Below are 19,006 nucleotides of genomic sequence, written 5' to 3'. Positions count from 1 at the left end.
CCCTTTAACCCGCCCGGCTGTAGCCACACCCCCAAGAGGGAGCTGGGCGGAGCCAGGAAGGAAGCGAAGCTTCTGAGTCTGGGTCGGCTCCTCCAGAACCTGGCGCAGAAGCTGGTCGTTTGCGCAAGGTTGCGCATCACTGGGCCAGCCAGAAATGCTTCGGTCATCCAGTGTTACAATTGAAAATAATGTAGTGTCACCTGGAATTCACTATGATTTCAGCGTCGGGTAACGCAATTAATTCATAAGACACATATTTGTTGAGAGCTTGCTTTATACGGGGCACTATTCTAGACTGCAGATATAGCGGTGATTACAACAGAAAAAGTGAAAGTCATTTCACCTGGTTGAGCCTTAGGTGATTCTTATTCAAAAGTGCTTGGTTCTGTGGGGCACAAAGGAGGCTCTGAGTAAAAATCAAGAGTCTGAATTGTAAAATACAGGTGCTGGGTTCCAGGTTTCTTGTCTCCAGAGCACTAAGAGTTTGAGATGAAAAAAAAAAAAAAAAAAAAAAAGCAATATCCCTATCTGGACACCCGGGCATCTGGGTTAGTGTTGCCAGCATTTGAGATTGTAACTGTACAAAAAATGCATTTCAATAATATCTTCCTTGTTCACATCTCCCCTCTTCATTCCGGCCATTACTACTTTGGAAAATATGTTGTTATGGTTATTGGTATCAATTCCTCAGTAAGTCAGCCCCAAAGACAGGGTAGAGAGAGTGATATCTCCAGGTGCCAGCTGCCTAGGAGTAAGTAGCTCCAAGGCTCCCAAGAAGAAAAATAAAACAACATTGCCGCTGGAGTACAGATAACATAGCTGTCCACCAGAAACCATATTTCTTTGTGCTAGACACTAACAGCTAACTTTTGCTTTTTGTAATCGCTTGCTTGTTTGGTCAAGGCCAATTAGGACAGTTTCGGGCTTTATAAGCTGCCTCCTCCGAAGGCTCGGGGCTGATTCTCTAGTGGGGAGAATCAGCCGCCGGCCGGCTAATAAAGGCTTGTAATTAATCTCAATTGGCTCCGTGGGTCTTAGATTTGAACACGCCACAAGATCTTCTCTGCTCGCTCCCTGGGCCGAGCCTCTGCATTATGGAGGCTCTGAAGCAGGAGCTGGGGGAAGGGTTGGGGAAGTCACTCTTGATTGACTACTACATCTGGATCCTCTTTATGGATGAGAGAGAGAGAGAGAGAGAGAGAGAGAGAGAGAGAGAGAGAGAGAGAGAGAGAGAGTGTGTGTGTGTGTGTGTTGGCAGTGGGGGGGGGGGCTGGGGAAAGGAGCAGTGCTGGAAAGCGGTTTCATGCCAGGCTGCTGCCACTCCAAATTATGTCCCCAGTATGGACTTTCTGAGGCACAGATGTGAAGAGGATGAGATCTGCCAAATCTACCCATCTTAGGCCCTAGCATGTGGGAGCTGTCATGCATCTACTGAGCCCCTCCCACCTCCTCAATCCCCCAGCATCTCTCAGGCAATATAAAGCTATGTTGGAAAGAGAAGTTTTACTCTTCAATGGCTTTCTTGCCAGGTTACTCTCTACCTAATGGAAGTTGGGAATAAGGGCATGAATGCCCCCTAGCTGCCACCACTCACTTGATATAGGCCTTCCACAGCATAGAAATACAGAAAACGGGATCCGCCCATATTCACTGATTGCCAAAACCACCTAGAATACCTGTCCCAACCCAGAGGGGAGGGGGGAGAGATGTGATTCTCAAGCTCACTGGAACAGTTCTTTTGTAAGAGCTGTGGGGAGATGGATGCAGTCCTTAGCTTGAACGCCACGGATTTCCACTCTTCCTACTCAGATGCCATAGATATTATTGAATTAATCTTCCTCAATTTTTTGTAAACAAATCTCCAGAGTTTTGAGTGATTGTCTTTATTAATTTGACCAGCTTAACAGGTATCTCTCTTGAGGAATGGCTTCCTTGAATACCTTATGCCACCATTTGGGAGGTCCTATCTGGGATGAATTGTTACATAGCAATAGATAGCTAATGCTATGGCCAAGCAAGGAGATAGAACCTAAATTAAGACAAGCAACCAGTTGGATGGAGAGCAGGGAAAACATTTCAATCAGGAGGAACAGAAAGTGCAAAAATGTGGAAGGTGGAGACACTGAGGAAGATTCGAGTTAGTGCAGTGGTTCTCAAAATGTGATTCTTACACCAGCATCTTCAGTATCACCTGGGGACTTGCTACAATGTGAATTCTCAGGCTTCACCCCAGACCAATGGAATCAGAATCTCTAGGAATGGGGTATTGCAACTTGGGTTTCAGCAAGCCCTACAGGTGTTTCATTAAGTTTGAGAACCACTGGAATATGAGAGCTGTTTTTCATCAGCTATAATAAATAACCAGTGTCTTAATGCATCCAGGTCCAAGGTGGTTTCTCTGTTTGTTTGTTTTGTTTTTTAAGAAATGAGAGATAATAAGCTAACAAGTACTTTTAGTGAATGCTTTAGGGCATAATTAGAGACAACTGTTCCCTAACACCAGTCATATGAAGCTGGTCATGCTATGGCAAGCAGATGTTCACTCCACTTTTGCTGGAAATAAGTCAGCTCTGATTTTAGCCTGCATTTTGTTTGGTTCCCATTGTTTTAATTAATCATTTTGCAGTTGTCCTGAACATGCCACTTGAGGCTTTGCAGGACCTTGCTCTTGTGTGTGGCTGTTGGTTGTAGTAGCAAAGGGAAATTTGGACATTTGGCTTTAGTGAAATTTAAAAGGGAATATTTAACTTTGGCTAAATCCAGTTAACCAAAAGAGCTAAAACTTGTCCAAAACCAAAAGAGTGAAAATAAGCTTGGACTGAAAGGAGTAAATGCAGCACTGCTATTCACCAGGCTGGGAGGACAGAGTCAGATAAAGCCAACTGCAAAGTCCACAGAGAACAGCCTTTCTCTCAAGGTCTGGCTGCAGCTACAAAAGGTCATAACAATGTCCACTTTGAACGATCACTGCTTTCTTACCAATGATGCCCCTAGACCTTCTTTACTACACTCATCTTTTACTAGGAATTTCCAAATGCTGAGCCATTCTTGCTCACTATGGTACTCAATCCCAAGTTAGTCCCCACTTCTCCTAATTCTGCTTTGGAAACTGCTATCAGTACAAAACGGATCCTCATTTCCTCTGGACCCTCCTCAGATCTGTGGACAGAAGCCTTGACTTACAAATTTCCTCTCTTATACTGAGCAGATCAAAGCTCCTCCAGCGTGCCTTCCTCAAGTCTATACATCTGATTCTGTTAGACTACAGGCTTATCCCTGATGGTCTTTGACTGACTAAGCTTTAGCAGAAGGAAAACAGTCCCTTGGTCTATGTTTGGGGGGAGGAGTGGTGATGATGTTTGTTTATTTGTTTATATTTAACTTGATTACCAATTTTCAATCTCAGATCACAGAAAGGAACCCCGAGGACTGGCCATCATGAAATTTTCAATAATTACTTTTCATCACATTTCAAATCAGTCCCTACTTTTGCCTCCCCATAATTATGAGGTATTTTCTTATAATAGTACCATACAAAGATTTAACATTATCAGTTATGAATCCAGTACAGCAATCTTTCATTCAATCAAATAAAATCTCTAAGATTATTAATAATACCAGCATTCTCCACCTAAGATACTTGCAACAACAATTACAGCAAACAAGAGTTAAGAGCTTTGCAACTTGATTAATGCAGTATCACTGAATTATTAAGCTAGTATATTACTCCGGTACTTTGAATGTGGACTAGGCATTTACCTTTTACATATTCCTTTCTTCATCCATTCACTCAAACATTTTTTTAAAGAGTCAAACGCTGTCCTAGGTCTCAGAACTTAAAATGAATTAAACACAGCTTTGCCTTCAGGAAGCTTGTGCTGAAGTTGCAGAGAGCCAGTGGGCGGTCAGAGTGAAGAGATGAAAAACCCTGTCCATGAGAAGGTCAAGAACTCCAAGCCCCATGTATTAGACAGATGTCAACCTGGCTAACCCAGGATGTGAGTTAGAGAAGAGGACCATAAACAAATTACTATGTCCCTTGGGAAAAGTGATGTTTGCCATTTCCAGACCTAAGCTTTCAAACATTTTACTGGAGCACAGACTGGTGGCAATTCAGCTTTGATGATGCAGCATATAGTGGGACAATTTTCAAGGTCAAAGAATAGAGCTGCTCCTCTGATCTGCATCATCTATGCTGGGACTCTAAGTAATACAAGTTCTATTGCCAAAATGGCTCTTTATTTTCTAGCTGAGTGGGAGTGGACCTGATGCCCTGATAAGAAGGTACATTTTACAATGACATCCACATACATGCCAATCAAGTATAAAATTACTCTACTGTGACTTTTCTGCTCACAAATGCTCCTCACTCTTCTTCACCTACTTGAGGTCATGGTGAGTTTTCCCTCAGGGAATGGTGACAAATGGTAGCTCTTTCGATGACTACTCCTTTTGAGTCTGTAGCCACGTGGTCTACTGCCCAGCTTCCCAGTGCCCCCACACCCTCAAAGGTGCTATGCAGTGAATGCCTCTTCTCCTGGATTCTGCTTTATTACAGCAATTCCCTATGTTCCATTTCACCAGTGCCTGAAAGACCAAGAGTATAAATAAAATAAATCCTGCTTCCTTTTTCTTTGATTATGATTTAATCTCCTGAGGCAAATTGATGGTTTTAATATTAAGTTAAAATATCAAGAGTCAGCAAAGAGATCAAGCAATTGAGCAAAAAAATAAAATTGTCCAGAAGTGGAATTTTCCCAACTTTCTGAAGGGGTTTGTCTGGGGCAACATATTTGTTTTTTCAGGTCGTGAAATACACAAGATAAATACCTTCATAAAGACTAAGAAAACCAGTCTCTAAACATTGAATTGAAAAATAACCTGAAACCCCAAGCAGAGGTGGAGAAGGGTCCCTACTTAACTTCCCCCAATTGATCCAGATCCCATCTGGGTCCCAAATCAGGCATGGCCCTGCATTACTTGGTCGTGGTGAACTCTTGCTTCTATTTGTTCTTGAACAAGGTACGTAACTAGCACCTAACAAGTCTCTACCTAATGAGTCGGGGCTGAGGTAGCAGGGATTGTAGCTTTGTAACTTCCTGTACGACTCAATTGTGTACCCTCGTCCCATTCCACTGGTGCCCCCAGCCAAGGCTCACTCCATGTTCCTAGGAGATAGGCTGTGCTGGTGAAGAGCCACAGATTTTAGAGTTAGTTGCACCTGAGTTTGAATTCTGACTGCCCTTTATGAAAGACCTTGGGTAAGTATTCAATGAGTATTAGTTTTCTCAGGCCCTAAGGATAGTATTTATACAGTAGAATTGGCCAGCTGCTCACCAAAACTGCCCCTCCTTCTATGACACACAGTTAGGTTATGTTTCCAGCTCCCTTTCCAATCAGACATGGTCATATGACTGCATTCTACCCAAACAAATTCATGGGCCTGGCCCATAAATATCCTTCCTCCTGACAGCCACTTGTCTTTCCCCATCCACTCACTGATGAGAGAGACCTTGGAGGCCCTTGAGCCCATCCTGGACAGCGCCTACAGTGTAGAAGGAACTTGGACTCTGAACTTGGAACACCTGCAGTGGACTAGGTCCAAACTGGAAATAAATTCTACTGGGCTAAGTCACTGAGATTCTGGGATTCATCTGTTGCAGTAACCAGCATTACTCTTATACACCATGTGGGACTGTGAAAAATAGTAAAACACCCACTTTACTGCCTTAAAGAAGATTCAGTGCAGTTTAGGTTCATTGCATGTATCATTAGGGTCCCTCGTTGCATGGCATGCCCATCTGTGTCACCACCTACTCCTTCAGATGACCTCAAGCTGTCTGGAAATCAAATATTATTTACAGAAGAGAAGCCTGCTACTAGAGGCCTGAGTGTTATAGTTCCTCAGAGTCTGGAGTTTTGATGCATTAACTTAATGTTGTGACCTCAACCCCTGGTCAGCGATTAGAAGAAGCTCTCATTAGGACAAATCCCTTTGGTACTGTTTGAAATGAAAGTCATCACTGAAGTACAATTAGAGTCAACAATATTGAGTGCTCACTAGGTCCCACCAGGCTAAGCCCTTCACATGGACTCTCTCTTCAGTCATCGCAAATACCAAGTGAAGGTGTTATTATTACATCCTCCACTTTGCGGGGAGGAGCCTGAGGCACACAGTGTGAAGTGACCTGCCCAAGGTCTCCCAGCTAAAAAGTGGAGGAGTCAGGATTTGAAGGCAGGCAGTCTGTCCCACGTCTGTGTGTTCAGTTCTCAATAATAACCAGATAGATTGGGGCATGCTAAATTAATGTCCCAAAACAGTGTTTTTAAAAAATATATGTCCCAATTATTTTAAAAATATATGAATCTCTCCCCTAAGACTTTCCAATAAGAAATGAAAATGTGTCGATGCTGCTTTATTCTTTGTATAACTGAATATTCTAGTGAATACACAACAAGAGAACTATCTTTAAATATCGTTCAAAGAAAAAAATGTAACATTTGTTCAAAAGAATTGCTGGGTTGCCTCATCTGATCCAGCTTCTCTTCACTGATGAACTCTGAAAAAGAAAAGAAAAATGTACAATTCAGATGAAATTCTCAGAATCGAAACGAAGTCCATGGGCATGTTATTATATAACATATTTAAAAATTATGCCTCATTTCGACATGTCATCAACACTCCTAATCGGTACTTACACAATTTGGTTTTGCTGTATCTAATTAGACCATAGGTCTGTGTGAGTGCTGTGGCCTTCAGGAATACCTCCCCCTTGTCACCCAGGCAGCTGTTTGCAGCATCCAGGCAGCTTTCTCAGGCATATTGTCCTATCAGTACCCTGGCTCCTGCCAGCAGGTCAACACTGGGCTCCAGGAGGGAGGTTGCAATGCCTCCCCAGGACGGTGGCCTTATACCTCTGAGACCCACATCATCATGAGAGACCAAAGCCCAGAGCCACCCTCGTGTGTGGGCCTTTGCTTTCACTGGCCTGAAGGCTAGTCGTCTCTCCAGACTGAAACTCTGGTTTCAGAGCATCCTTTGAACAGAGGGAATGGCCTTGTCTGTCTGCACTCTGAAGTATTCCCACGATAGGGAGTCACCGCCCTCCCTCCCCAAGCAAGCATACCAGGTGGTTTTCCCTCATCAGAAGGGTCACATGAGAAGTCACAGCATCGCTGGGGGCTGGGCCGCATGGAGCTTTCAACTCCTCCCAGTTACTACTGGAGACTACACACTTGCAAAGAGCCAGCATGAAGCCAGACTGGAATGGGGCTCTTTGATGCTGAGACCAGGACAGACAAGGGGCAGAAGGTGGCCTCCCTTTCTTTGAACTATTGCCCCTTTGGCTGCCTCTCACTCCCTCAGTCAGACACAACATTTGCTTGGAGGAGAAAGCTGGCGTGAGCTGACCTTAAACTATCCTACTGAGTGTTATCTTCAGTGTTTCTCCCATTCCTTGGCTGAAAAAAAAAAGAAAAAGAAAAAGAAAAGAAGCAACTTACAGACACTGAGATAAAGCTGCCTGGAACCTGTTTCTTGGTTTCAGACCTTTTCTCTACAAGCCTTAAGGCCTTGTTCTCCTAAGATGTCAGCAGCCTCTTTGGAAGCTCACCTGGTGAGCCCCATGCTAGTCCGTGGGCCCTCTATAGCAGCATTCCAGCACCTTTGCTGCTCCTACAGCTCAGACACCATCTCCATTCCACACTCCACCCCTTAGCCTCTGTTTATGAGGCAGGATAGTCCTCAAATCATTCATCCCATGACTTCTCACCCCAAAGACATCATAGAGACCCACTGTTTCTCAAAGCACTTTCTGGATAACATCCACTAACAACAGTTCATGCAGATTACAAAAGTCTTTATGGAGTGGCATGGGGGTGGGTGGGAAGCACTTCCACAGACAAAAAAGTTTAGGAAATGGCATACAGTTGTTTCCTGTAGGAAGTGCATCATAAACCTTCACAAACATTGGATGCACTATTTTCCAATCTTATTTGATCTTTGCATAGCATCTATTAGCACAGATTACCCACAGAATGTAGTTCAAGGGACACAAGTCTAGCTGGTTTGCACATTTTTCTGATGCAAATACTGAAGCTCTAGGGGCTGAAGTGTAGCTAGTGAGCAACAAACTAAAAGATAACTCCTGATCCCATGACCTCTGCAGGAGGCTCCAAGTCCCCTGGGAAGGAGATGTTGGTGCCTAGACTCTTCTTACCAGTGTGTTTTGGAGCCAGGTATCCAGAACCTTCATGTTTAGCAACGTGGACTCAGATTCTGGTTGGCCCCCATGTCTGTCCATCAGTAGAACTCCCACCTCCCATCCTCGTACTCCCAGAGCCCTGGTGCTCTCAGCCTGTGTCCTAGTGGACCCTTTACAAGCATTGAGCTTGTACGAGGAGGCTTTGAGTAAAGGGTGAGAGAGTCCCCACGGTTGTTCAGTAGTTTGCCCTGGGGCCCTGGCTGTGCTTATTCTGTAAGAACTCCATAACTGGGGTGACAGGAGAGAATCGGGGTCAAAAACAGAGAAGAGGAAACATGTTATACCCTGAAAAGGAAAAACGGTTGTCCCCAGGTGGCAGCGTGATCCTGCAACATAAAAGCACAAACCATTATGTAACCACGTTGTGCCTAAGGTCTCTCAGAGATGACCATGGCAGCAGTTTCCAGAGGGTGGCCCCCCACACAAAAAGCATCAACACCTGAGAACTTGTCAGAAATACACATTCTTAGACTCCTACTGACTCTAGAGTTTAACAAGACTCCCAGGTGTTGATGATATGTGCCGTCAACTTGGAGAAGCACTGGTAATAGGGTCTGTGCCACTTGTGGTAACTATCCTCAAGTTGGTACTACTGGCATGTGGTCCCTGAATTAGAGAAAGCAAACTCCAGAAATGGATGGCCCCAGGTGACTCATCTGCAAGACTAGAGATGAAATATCCAGAGCCAGAGGATTGTCTTGTGATTCTTTTAGGCCCCAGAACAAGCCCAGGGAAACTCGAAATTAAATGCTCAGCCTCAGAGAAGATTGTGAGACCAGTTCTTTCTGGAAGTGGTCTAAAGAGGCCACAAGGTGGCCCAGCTCCAAGCACTTCCCTATCTTCTCTCCTAGACCTTTCTTGGGGAGGTTGTGTTCTCCACAGGGCTCACATACCTTCCTGGTAAAGCCCACTGCTGCTGCCCCTGCATCCTGCAAGAGAATGAGACACAGGTTACTTTAATAGGAAGCACATCCTGGAGGCTTGCAGTAGCTCTGCTGTGTGATCCTGCACCTCCATGGTTCCACCCTCAGGCAGCCAGAAGTGAGGTGCAAAAAGGCAGTTCAAGGGAACTGCTGACCATGTAGCCAATTTCAATTTTTGTTAGGGAAGGCAAGCATGCTTTCTTGATTGAGTTACCCCTTGTGTCCAGGACAATGTTACATTTGCTTGCTCTTCCCAACAGCCTCACCTTAAAATTGACCCCTGGCTTAGACACATGTTCCCAGATAAGCCATCTCAGCTTCTTCAGCCTATCTTTGCCCATGATCTGGCCTACTAAAGGAGGCAGACCCAACCTGAAACACAGAGGTCAACAGCAGATGAGAAAAATTGCATCTTGTGCTTAGTGTGAATAACCGATTTCTCAGGAACTGAGCAGTTTCCTGGGGTCTTGGGATTTCCAGAGCTCAAACCAGGAAAGTCCTGGGTACACTGGGATGAGTTGATCACCCTGCTTGGGCTCACATTAACCAAATAAATTTCTCTTTCTTTTTTTTTCTTTTATTTGCTATCATGCAACAAAACCTTGATTAAGATTCTAAACAGGTTCAGCTATTACTGAAACTGACATTTTCTAAACTTAAAAAAATTTTTTTTTTTTTTTAAGAAACAAAGCTCTGAGGGAAGGACAAAAGGGCAGGTGGGGCAAAGAAAGGCAGAGGATATCACCAAAGCGAACGTTCCTTCAAGAGGAAGAGGAAGGGACAGTGAAAGCGAGAAAACAACACAAAAGCTAAAAAGAAATACATGGATGGAGGGCTCAGAAGAGGAGAGGATGGAACTGGTTCCAGTGGAGACTGAGGCTCGGCGAGGTTAAGGAACTTGAGCAAGGTCAAAGACAGAAACTTAGATTCAAGGAGAGAATGCAAGTGAGCCCCAAGGCAACAGCATGCATTCACCCTGGTTAAGTGTACTTTTAGCGACATAAAAACACGGAGGAAGAAAAAAGCACATACAGGCTGTAGAAATCTTTTCATCCTTCCACTGATGAGCTTGGCGGCCAGATGCGTTAAAGGGTACACAGGAAGAAACTGCAACAAAGAGGAGCCGTGAGGGTCAGATCCAGGGCTGGGATGTATGTAGCCCAGAGCTATGTGCACCCTTCCCACTTCACCCCTTTACAAATGGGTTTACTTTCTAAAGTGAAATCCACTTCCCAGCCTAAGCTTGAAATTTTATGTTTTCAGTAAGGAATTGCCTGCCTCGATAGCAGGTTTCAATTTCAACACATCTCCTAAAAATACTCCCTTAGGATAAATGAGGCTTTTATCTGCATTGACCCCGTGTATTCCGTCCTTCTGGCATAGAGCTGTCCCAGAGAAGCATCTCCACACAGATCCTTTTTTGCTCCCCACATGTGCGCTCCTAAACTGTGGGACCAGCTGGAAGGGCAGCATCCCTAACCCTCTCTCCTGGATGCATTTGATTTTCCTGTATTTCTTGTTTATGACTGCACACACACACACCAAGACATACACACTTGCATCTTATCTAGTCTTGTGAATCCTCCCTGAGTAGTTTGGGAGTAAAAGTGAATTTGTGTTACAGACTATGTTTATCTTTCCCTTTCTATTGTCCTTTCACCCTTTGTAGTGCCCTTGGCCCTTCTTGAGAATATCCCCATATTCTTACCTGATTCAATTCCCATTCCTAAACCTGTATTACTGGAGTCTTTTCCTCTTAAAGAAAAAATACTTTGCTAGGTATTTTTGTTTCTTAAGGGTCTTCTTAAAGACTTGGAAAGCCTTGGTTATATAAATAAATGACTTTCTAATGGTAAAATTTCAGTCTTTGTGACAAGGCGTCTGAATTAATTTTATACTATAATCTTCCTGATGTTCCTCAAAGCATACCCTGCAGAAAATTACTTATACAATCTGCCCCTGAGGGTAACTCAACTTTATAATAAGAAAATTAGAGATGATTCTTAGTGTCTGCATAGCACACACACACTGTGATGGTTACTGAAGATACACATCCATGGATGATTATTGAGTGCTTTACACTTCACAAAGCACTTCTCAAAATTTAAAAATAGAAGGTAATATGGAACCATGTACATAGACCTCAGTATTACCAGAGTCTTCTTATACATCTGTTTAAGTGCATAATAAAAAAAATTATTTCTTATTTTTTATTTTATATGATTTATTCTCTAAATTTTTAGATCTGTCAGCCTCCCTGTAGAGGAAGGCACATAATCTCTGCAGCCCAGGGAAGAGGCACCTAGGAAGCTATTGCACAGAGAGTGTCCAAGGCCCCCTGCTTTTCTACCTAACCCTCATGTATTAATTAGAAAGAGAGAAAAGGCATGTGGGAAAGAGGGACTTCTACAGAAAGACGATTACGATACAATACTGACCCCAGTTTTAACTTGATATGTTGGCTCCTGAGTTCTGGAGTAGTGAAATAAAAACTGAATAAGAAAAAAAAGTTGATTTTAGTATTGTGTCACTTGCTATAAAGTGGAAGTTGCATGTCCTTTGCTACAGGGCTGGACAGTACTCACCCTCTTGTACATGTCTTGCTTATCCTGGAAAGAGAATTGTGAGGGTAAGTTACATGGAATTTTACTAGGGCGGGCAACTGACAAAGTTTTCAGTATAAGTTACACCATGGACCTGATCAGATTTACCTGAATATTATGAAATAAATTGGCAAGCTAAAAAGAAATTCATTACACAAACTTAATAAGACTATATAGTTGATGCAGAATCCTACAAAAAAGAAAGGTGCCAGAAATACATCATTATTTTAAAACTTAATCTCATTTTATCTTTTCAAGCTTTGGGGGAAAAGCATACCCTTTGATTCATAGAAGCAATACCCTAATCAATTCTGACTAAGAGTTGGACTAAAATAATGATTGCAATTATTAATTTGCTACTGGGTGCGCCATAGAATTCAACTTATTTATTTATTTATTTATTTATTTATTTATTTATTTATTTATTGTAGGTTCAAATTGACCAAACTTTTTCCCTAAAAGCTTTCTATGTGAATCTTCACTGTTCTTGCAGAAAGCACAGAATTCATTTCTAAGTCCTTGTTGGGGCACTCCCCTTACCCTCGTTTGCATAGGTAACAGCCTGGAAAAAGCTGTACAGACAGTGTATTGTACTCAAGGATGCTATGAAGAAGGCATCTTATAAAACAATAATACAGGAATCCATGTCTGTATTTTATAAAACTTCTAGAGATGTTTACTATGAATGATATTTTAAATATGCTGATCTGGCTATTATTGATCATTCACATCTCATTCACATTTAAATATTCTTGAATCAGCTCAAACTTCAGTTAAGACAGAAATGAAAGTTTTTAATAACACTTCTAATTTTGTTGCTGTGAATATGATTACATCTTCCTACAACTGTGGAAAGTTTCTGCAGCACTGCAGCAGCTGATACCGATGTTCTTGTTCTCTTTCTTCCTCTCTCTCTCTCTCTCTCTCTCTCTCTCTCTCTCTCTCTCTCTCTCTCTCTCTCCCCTCTCTCTCATGTACATACAGGCACACACACACACATATTGGCACGGACACACACTATAATGACCTAACTTTACTAATAGCAGAGATTCTGTGGAAATTCACTCTATTTTAAAATTACCATTTCTAAAATTTACTCTTTACTATTTTTACAGCTCCAGGTCTTGTCAGCAATTGTTTGCTGTGTGTGTCTGTAGGGGGTTTGGGGGTGAGTGTGTATGTGTGTGCATGAGTGTTCTGAAAACTTACTGGGCAAATAATTGGGTGTTTTTTGGTACCGTGTTCATCAATGTTATACCATTACTTTTCAGGCCAAAAAAATAGAAAGGAATATATGAAGATGTTTTATCAGTTGCTAAACAACACTCTTGACATTTTATATGTACCTTCCTTGTTTTAATTTTTCCTTTTTAGAGAAAAATATATATAAAATTTACTTCTCTAACTTGTTTATTATTATTTCCCTAACTAAAACTCATAAGTTCCGTGAAAGCAGATACTTTCATTTGTTTTAATCACTACTATATCTCTAGCACATGGCACTTGGCATGCTTTCAAGAAATATCTTTTTGAATGGATGAATAGTAGGTCCTGTTCACAAAATTCTGTTGTCCTTTTGCCCATATAAACTTCTGATCCCAAATAGTGACCAGAGATACAAAACACAAATTGTTTTACAGGTGTCATTATTTGCAGAATGTAATGCTTTCTGAGTGACCTCATGATAAGAGTTCCCTGGAAACACAGATCTGGACTCCTCTAGAGACCAAAACTGGAGTGGACTTAGAGCCCAGGTACCTCATCCAGACACTAGATAATCGAGGAAACCAGAGTCACAGGAGAGAAAGTGGCATGCCAAGGTCACACTTCAAGGCAGAAGAGCCACAGTCTCTCTATTAATAGCTTTAAAATATTGCTAGTTTGGTTCATGAGCAAAGCCTCACTATTCTGCAACTGAAAACAGGATCAGCTTTAGGAAAATGAAGACGATGGAAGGAAATTCTTTTCAAGTGGGCCTTTGCACTTGGGGAACCCCATAACCCAATTTAATACTGAAGATGGCACATGTGAGAGCCACACTTCCATTTCCACTGCTTATGCAGGGGACATCTTCATAGCCTTCATGTGAAGGGTAGGGAAGCCCCTTTAGGGTGAGGTGAGGAGGTAGTGGCAAGCAGATGGAGAACTCTGAGTTCTTGCCCTGAATTTTTGCTCTGGGTACCAAGGTTGTAAAGATTAGTTCTAAAGATGAGAGAGGGACAATTGTCTTCAAACATATGCAAAATGGTAAACTGAAAATAAGAAATAGGCATGATATGTTTAAGAAGTTTGAGTCTTGAATGAAAATTGGTCGCATCGAAAGGCAATGGTGGGTGGTGAACACAATGCAATATACAGATGATGTATTACAGAATTGCATTCATGAGACCTACATAATTTTATTGACTAATGTCACCCCAATAAATTTAATTTTAAAAAAGGGAGAGACAATTGTAACAGCTAGCACTTAAGTGCTGTCAATTTCTATGTTCTAGGCACTGCTGAAAAAACTTCATATGTATCAAAATAATCAATTCTCACAATAATATTATGAGGCTAGTATGACTATTATTTACATATTACAGATGGAGAAACTGAGACACAAAATGCTCAAGAAACTTGCCAGGGTTAAGTAGATGTGGGTTTTGAACCCAAGTAGTTTGGTTTTAGAGTCTGGGCTGTTAATCATGGCCAACAAAGATGGCAAAGACATTTTTGGCTAAGGAAAAGCCTGTGCAAAATCATAAGGGCTGGGTGCAGGCGGAAATAGTGAGAAATTCAACATGGCTGGAGCATAGTAAGCTGTGGGTTAGGGATGTAGCCAAAGGTGAAAACATACAGTTTCTTCTAAGAATCATGGACTCAACCTTGATACTACCTTCTTACACTTTCAATTTACTTTATATCCATTGAAACATTTATCTTGTGGTTACCATAGTTACTGTTAGATCCTTTACATAAGATCTATTGTTTCGAAGAACTGCTATATTATAGTATATCAATTTGTACTGTATGTTATGATATAGTATATATAATTAATATAATTAGATCTATGTGATTATGATAATTTTAAGAATACAGATGAACTACCAATAGTTTATCATAATTTATATTTAAGAGATTCAGTTGTTATTTCCTAAAACTGTATTCTTACTGTAGGTAGCAAAGGAGTTTTCTTATTATAGATATCAATTGTGGCATAAACATGTGCATTGTTATAACTAAAACAATTATATGTATATTTATCTTTTACCTTAGGTTGACTAGAAAGAGTTGCCCAATATGCCAGCTTCTAAAAAAAATTTAAAAAATGAGTCAAAAATAAGTATAAATTCCTTAGTTGATAGAATTCTATTATAATACATGTAATTCTAAAATTGTCTCATTTATGAGCCTTGCATTATCTTCTCACACAGTGACAGTGAATTTCAACACAACTTTCAGGATGCCTTAAATGAGTCCATGAGAATGACAACAGTGAGTCCTGCTGCAGCCAAGAAATTGATCTTAAAATAGTTCTTAGTGAACATTATCCACATGGTATTTCCAAGGCTAAGACTAAATAAAAACCTCGCATTACTGAACAACGGTGTACCTCAAGCTGCACAATATCCAAGCCATCTGGAGAATCAGCTACAGGTCGAGGAAATCCTATTGTGAGAAATCATGAAAATATCAATTAGGAGAAAAGAAGTCATAGCTTTTAAATCTTTACTATGCAAAACATACAGAGATTCTATATACAAGTATGTACATCAGAATCACTCTTATAACATTTAAGAAATATGGATTCCTGTCTCTCTACTTCATCAGACTCTTTATGTGTAAGGTTATGGAGAAGGTTGGTACCAGCATGCAAATGGATCCTGCACCAGTCAACTTTTATCTGATCTAAATAAAGTCTTCATTCCATTTGCAGGTGACACAATACTTGAAGGAAGATCTAATACTGTAATTGAAAGAATCAACTGGATAGGTCAAAACTAACCAGGTGAAATTAAATGAAATAAATATAAAACTCTGAACTTAGATTTTTAAATGTAAAACAGGGAATATCTGGCTAAAGGGTAGTTTAAATATATTTTTAAAATATTAATTGATATTTTCTCCCTGCAGTCTCTCTACGAGCCAAGAAAAAGCTAAGGGAATTTTGTGCTATATTCAAATAGTAGTGTCTAAACCTTGAAAGGTAATAGTCCTACTTGAAATGATAGGATATGTGGTAAAATAAAGGAACTGAGCATAATTTTCTTTGGCAAAGAAAAAAATAGGAACTGTACATTTACAGCCTTCAGATATTTTGAGGACTGTCATAGAGATACTCATTTTATCCTCAAAGGACAGACCTAGGGCTAATGGTTAGAAGTTACATGTGACCAGATTTCAGCTTAGTGTAAAGTGGTTTTTGATAATTGGTGCCATTCAAAAGTACAAATTAATTCAAGCCAATTCCAATCCTATGAGAATTTATTTAAAGGTTCTGTATTAAAAATATAACAATAAAGACCAAGGGATCCTACCCTCAGGAAACATATACTCAAATAGAAAAACAAGGGAGGTGGATATAAATATATGTGTATTCAGATAAATAAAAGGTAATGACAAATTTACAAAAGTGTAATAAAATCAAGATTCTATTGGATCTCAGAGGAAGCAGCTACTGGCTGCCTTAGGCTGCTTGTGATTTAGGTGTCACTGAAAGTAATCAAATAGGAAAACCATAGAGGTGGTCTCTGCTCTCTGTGAGAGGCTAACCAAATGACCTCCACAGTTCTTTGCAATGCACAGGTTTTGTGATTATACTACAGGACATGGCAAAAAAACAGGTTTTGTGATTCTACTACAGGACATGTTTGAAATATATTTTCTGTTTGGACAGCTTTTCAAAGATTTTCTACTACCCCAAATCAAAATTCTAATAGAAAAATCTAAAATTTTGAAATAGTTCGTGTTTCCAATCATAGCTGTTCTGCCACCACATCCTTCCCTGCATCAAATGGAGCTACCTGGAGATGGGTAACAGATTCTGACTACTGACCCCATATCCCACCCCCGGTTCCCCACAAACGCACTGGTTCTTGGAAGTTGATGAAGCGACGCCAGCGTTTGGTCAGCACCTCGGACAGCGCTCCAGCCCAGATGGCCTCAGGGTCTCCCCTGGGAACCTGCCTCCCAGGAGGCCACTTACAGGCTGTGAAAAGATTCCTTTTTTCCATATGTACTCCTACTCTGCCCTTCTCCAACTGCCTCGACCTCCAGTCTGTGAGACTGTAAACTCACTCCTTGTCTCCTGTTCTTGTCTCCTTAGAAATCTGGGATCGCAAGTAGATTGTCCCAATGTCTCTCCCTCACAGTTTCAGTGGCACACCCTCAGGACAGCCGTAGAGTTAGACAGTTCCAAAGGGGAAATTCACCTTCTTTGATAAAAGGCTGCGGTATCTACCTCTGTCCACCCTCCCTGAAAGGTTAGAGACAAACGAGAAGTCAGAAATTGAAAGGGTGGAAATGGCGTAGGTAAAAGAATAAAGTTTGCCTTCCTCCAGAACTACACTGAAGGTTAAAGGTCTTTCTCTGTCTTTCTTAGAGCTCAGGTCAACTGGTAAAGGGGTCCCCTTACCTGAGGAGGGGATCTGTAGCAGGCAGAAGCAATAGATGGCCAAGATGGAAGGGAACTGGGGAAGAGGACGTTTCATCTTCAAAGTCTGATTTTTCTTTGCCAGCCACAGATACATGCTGCTAGGGAAGGAGCTGAGCATTTCCTGAGGTTCTTCAGGTGGAGGCAATCCTCTGAGCCACATCTGATAAACCCAGTAAAGAAGGTGACTTTATTTGTAGTGTCTTAGAGCCCGTAGACTGAAGCCAATCAACTTTGCTCAGGAGGGCCCTGGTTTTCTCAAAAATGTCACGCTGGGCTCTTATTTGTGGAATAATATCCTCCTGGTGTAGGTATTGTAGAGAGTCATCTTTTTCGACCTAGCAGTAAAAATAAAAAGTGGAGAGTCATAATTGTTATTCTATAGTAGTTTGAGAAACATTTCTGACTCAAGAAAGGCTTTTTTTTCTTTTTATAATCAAAAGACTAGACATAAATCTATAAACTCTTGCATGATGATTCTTGTTTCTGAAAAAACTACTTATTTTCCACCATTAACAAAGGATGTTTTGTAGTCTTTGGTGCATCTGAGAAGAATGAAATTTGGAGTCCTGGATATGACATTACAAGAAACTCAAAAGTTCAATTAGGGTTCTTTCAAAAAAAAAAAATCATTGTTGGAAATAAGACTCCTTATGGTTTCTCCAGATTCATTTATGTGAACAAGTTAAATATGTCCATTGAAATCAGTATTCAAAAAAACATCACATTTAACAATAACAACAACAACAACAACAACAACAACAACAACGATAACGTGACTCCATCTTCTGAGCTCTTGCTTTATACATTTCACGTAGGGTATTTCATGTAAATCAAACAGAAAATTCATAAAGAATGGACTATTATTCTAATTTTATGAATGGGGAAATTGAGGCTGGGAAGGATTAAGGGACTTGTCAATGTCTCCAAGCATCAAGGATGTAGATCAGGAATTTGAACCCAAGGGTATCTGAGCCCAGTCATATCTTTAAAAGTGTGCAATTATAGTTGATAAGTTATTTTTTTCTAAAAGGAGACTCCTTGAAGTTGGATATAGGATAGAAAGGAGAAAGAATGAAAATTGCTATTTCTAGCACAAGAAAAAACATATATAAAAGAAATATCTTTTTTTCATTGCGCGTATCTTTCATTTTTGCTCTTTTAAGGACAAAGAGGTAGCTTAACAACTGTTGAATGCTTACAATGTGCCAAAAACACATTAATATTTTATGTGAGTCATATTATATATTTCTTAAATAAATGAAACTTTAAAGAATAATTTTGGGTGGTATTTTGCCAGAAATTTTTAATTCATAACAGAGCAGAAATTATGAACTATTTTATAGCCATGATATCTTGCTTACTTCTTCAAACCCACAGGAAATAGAGATTTATATTTATTATATGATTTGTCACTCTGGCTCAAGGAGAATAACCTGAGGTCTTTAAACACCAGGCAGAGATTACACTTTTGTATCAAAATATGCCCACTGCCTAGCAGGAAGTCTTTATTGAATGAAAGAAGAAAGTGAATAAAGGCTTTTTAACATAAACTGCTTCTTTATATGGTATTAAGCACAA

At 40.7% G+C, this 19,006-nt stretch overlaps 1 protein-coding gene across 1 annotated transcript in view; it reads right to left on the bottom strand.

The window, feature by feature from the left end:
* Positions 1-4,355: 4,355 nt before the first annotated feature.
* Positions 4,356-19,006, bottom strand: part of NMS (neuromedin S) — a 58,601-nt gene continuing 43,950 nt past the window's right edge. Inside the window, exons 4-12 of the mRNA XM_036224379.1 lie at positions 17,408-17,763; positions 15,386-15,441; positions 15,044-15,082; positions 11,773-11,796; positions 11,626-11,679; positions 10,220-10,294; positions 9,158-9,193; positions 8,549-8,590; positions 4,356-6,560 (exon numbers count right to left, since the gene is read on the bottom strand). Of these exons, the coding sequence (XP_036080272.1) occupies positions 6,528-6,560; positions 8,549-8,590; positions 9,158-9,193; positions 10,220-10,294; positions 11,626-11,679; positions 11,773-11,796; positions 15,044-15,082; positions 15,386-15,441; positions 17,408-17,588 (540 nt within the window). The 5' untranslated portion in view covers positions 17,589-17,763 and the 3' untranslated portion in view covers positions 4,356-6,527. The remainder of the gene's footprint in view (positions 6,561-8,548; positions 8,591-9,157; positions 9,194-10,219; positions 10,295-11,625; positions 11,680-11,772; positions 11,797-15,043; positions 15,083-15,385; positions 15,442-17,407; positions 17,764-19,006) is intronic.

Source organism: Rousettus aegyptiacus, unplaced genomic scaffold, assembly GCF_014176215.1.
Source record: "Rousettus aegyptiacus isolate mRouAeg1 unplaced genomic scaffold, mRouAeg1.p scaffold_m13_p_7, whole genome shotgun sequence".
Classification (NCBI taxonomy): domain Eukaryota; kingdom Metazoa; phylum Chordata; class Mammalia; order Chiroptera; family Pteropodidae; genus Rousettus; species Rousettus aegyptiacus.
This window is presented reverse-complemented; position numbering and strand designations above follow the sequence as displayed.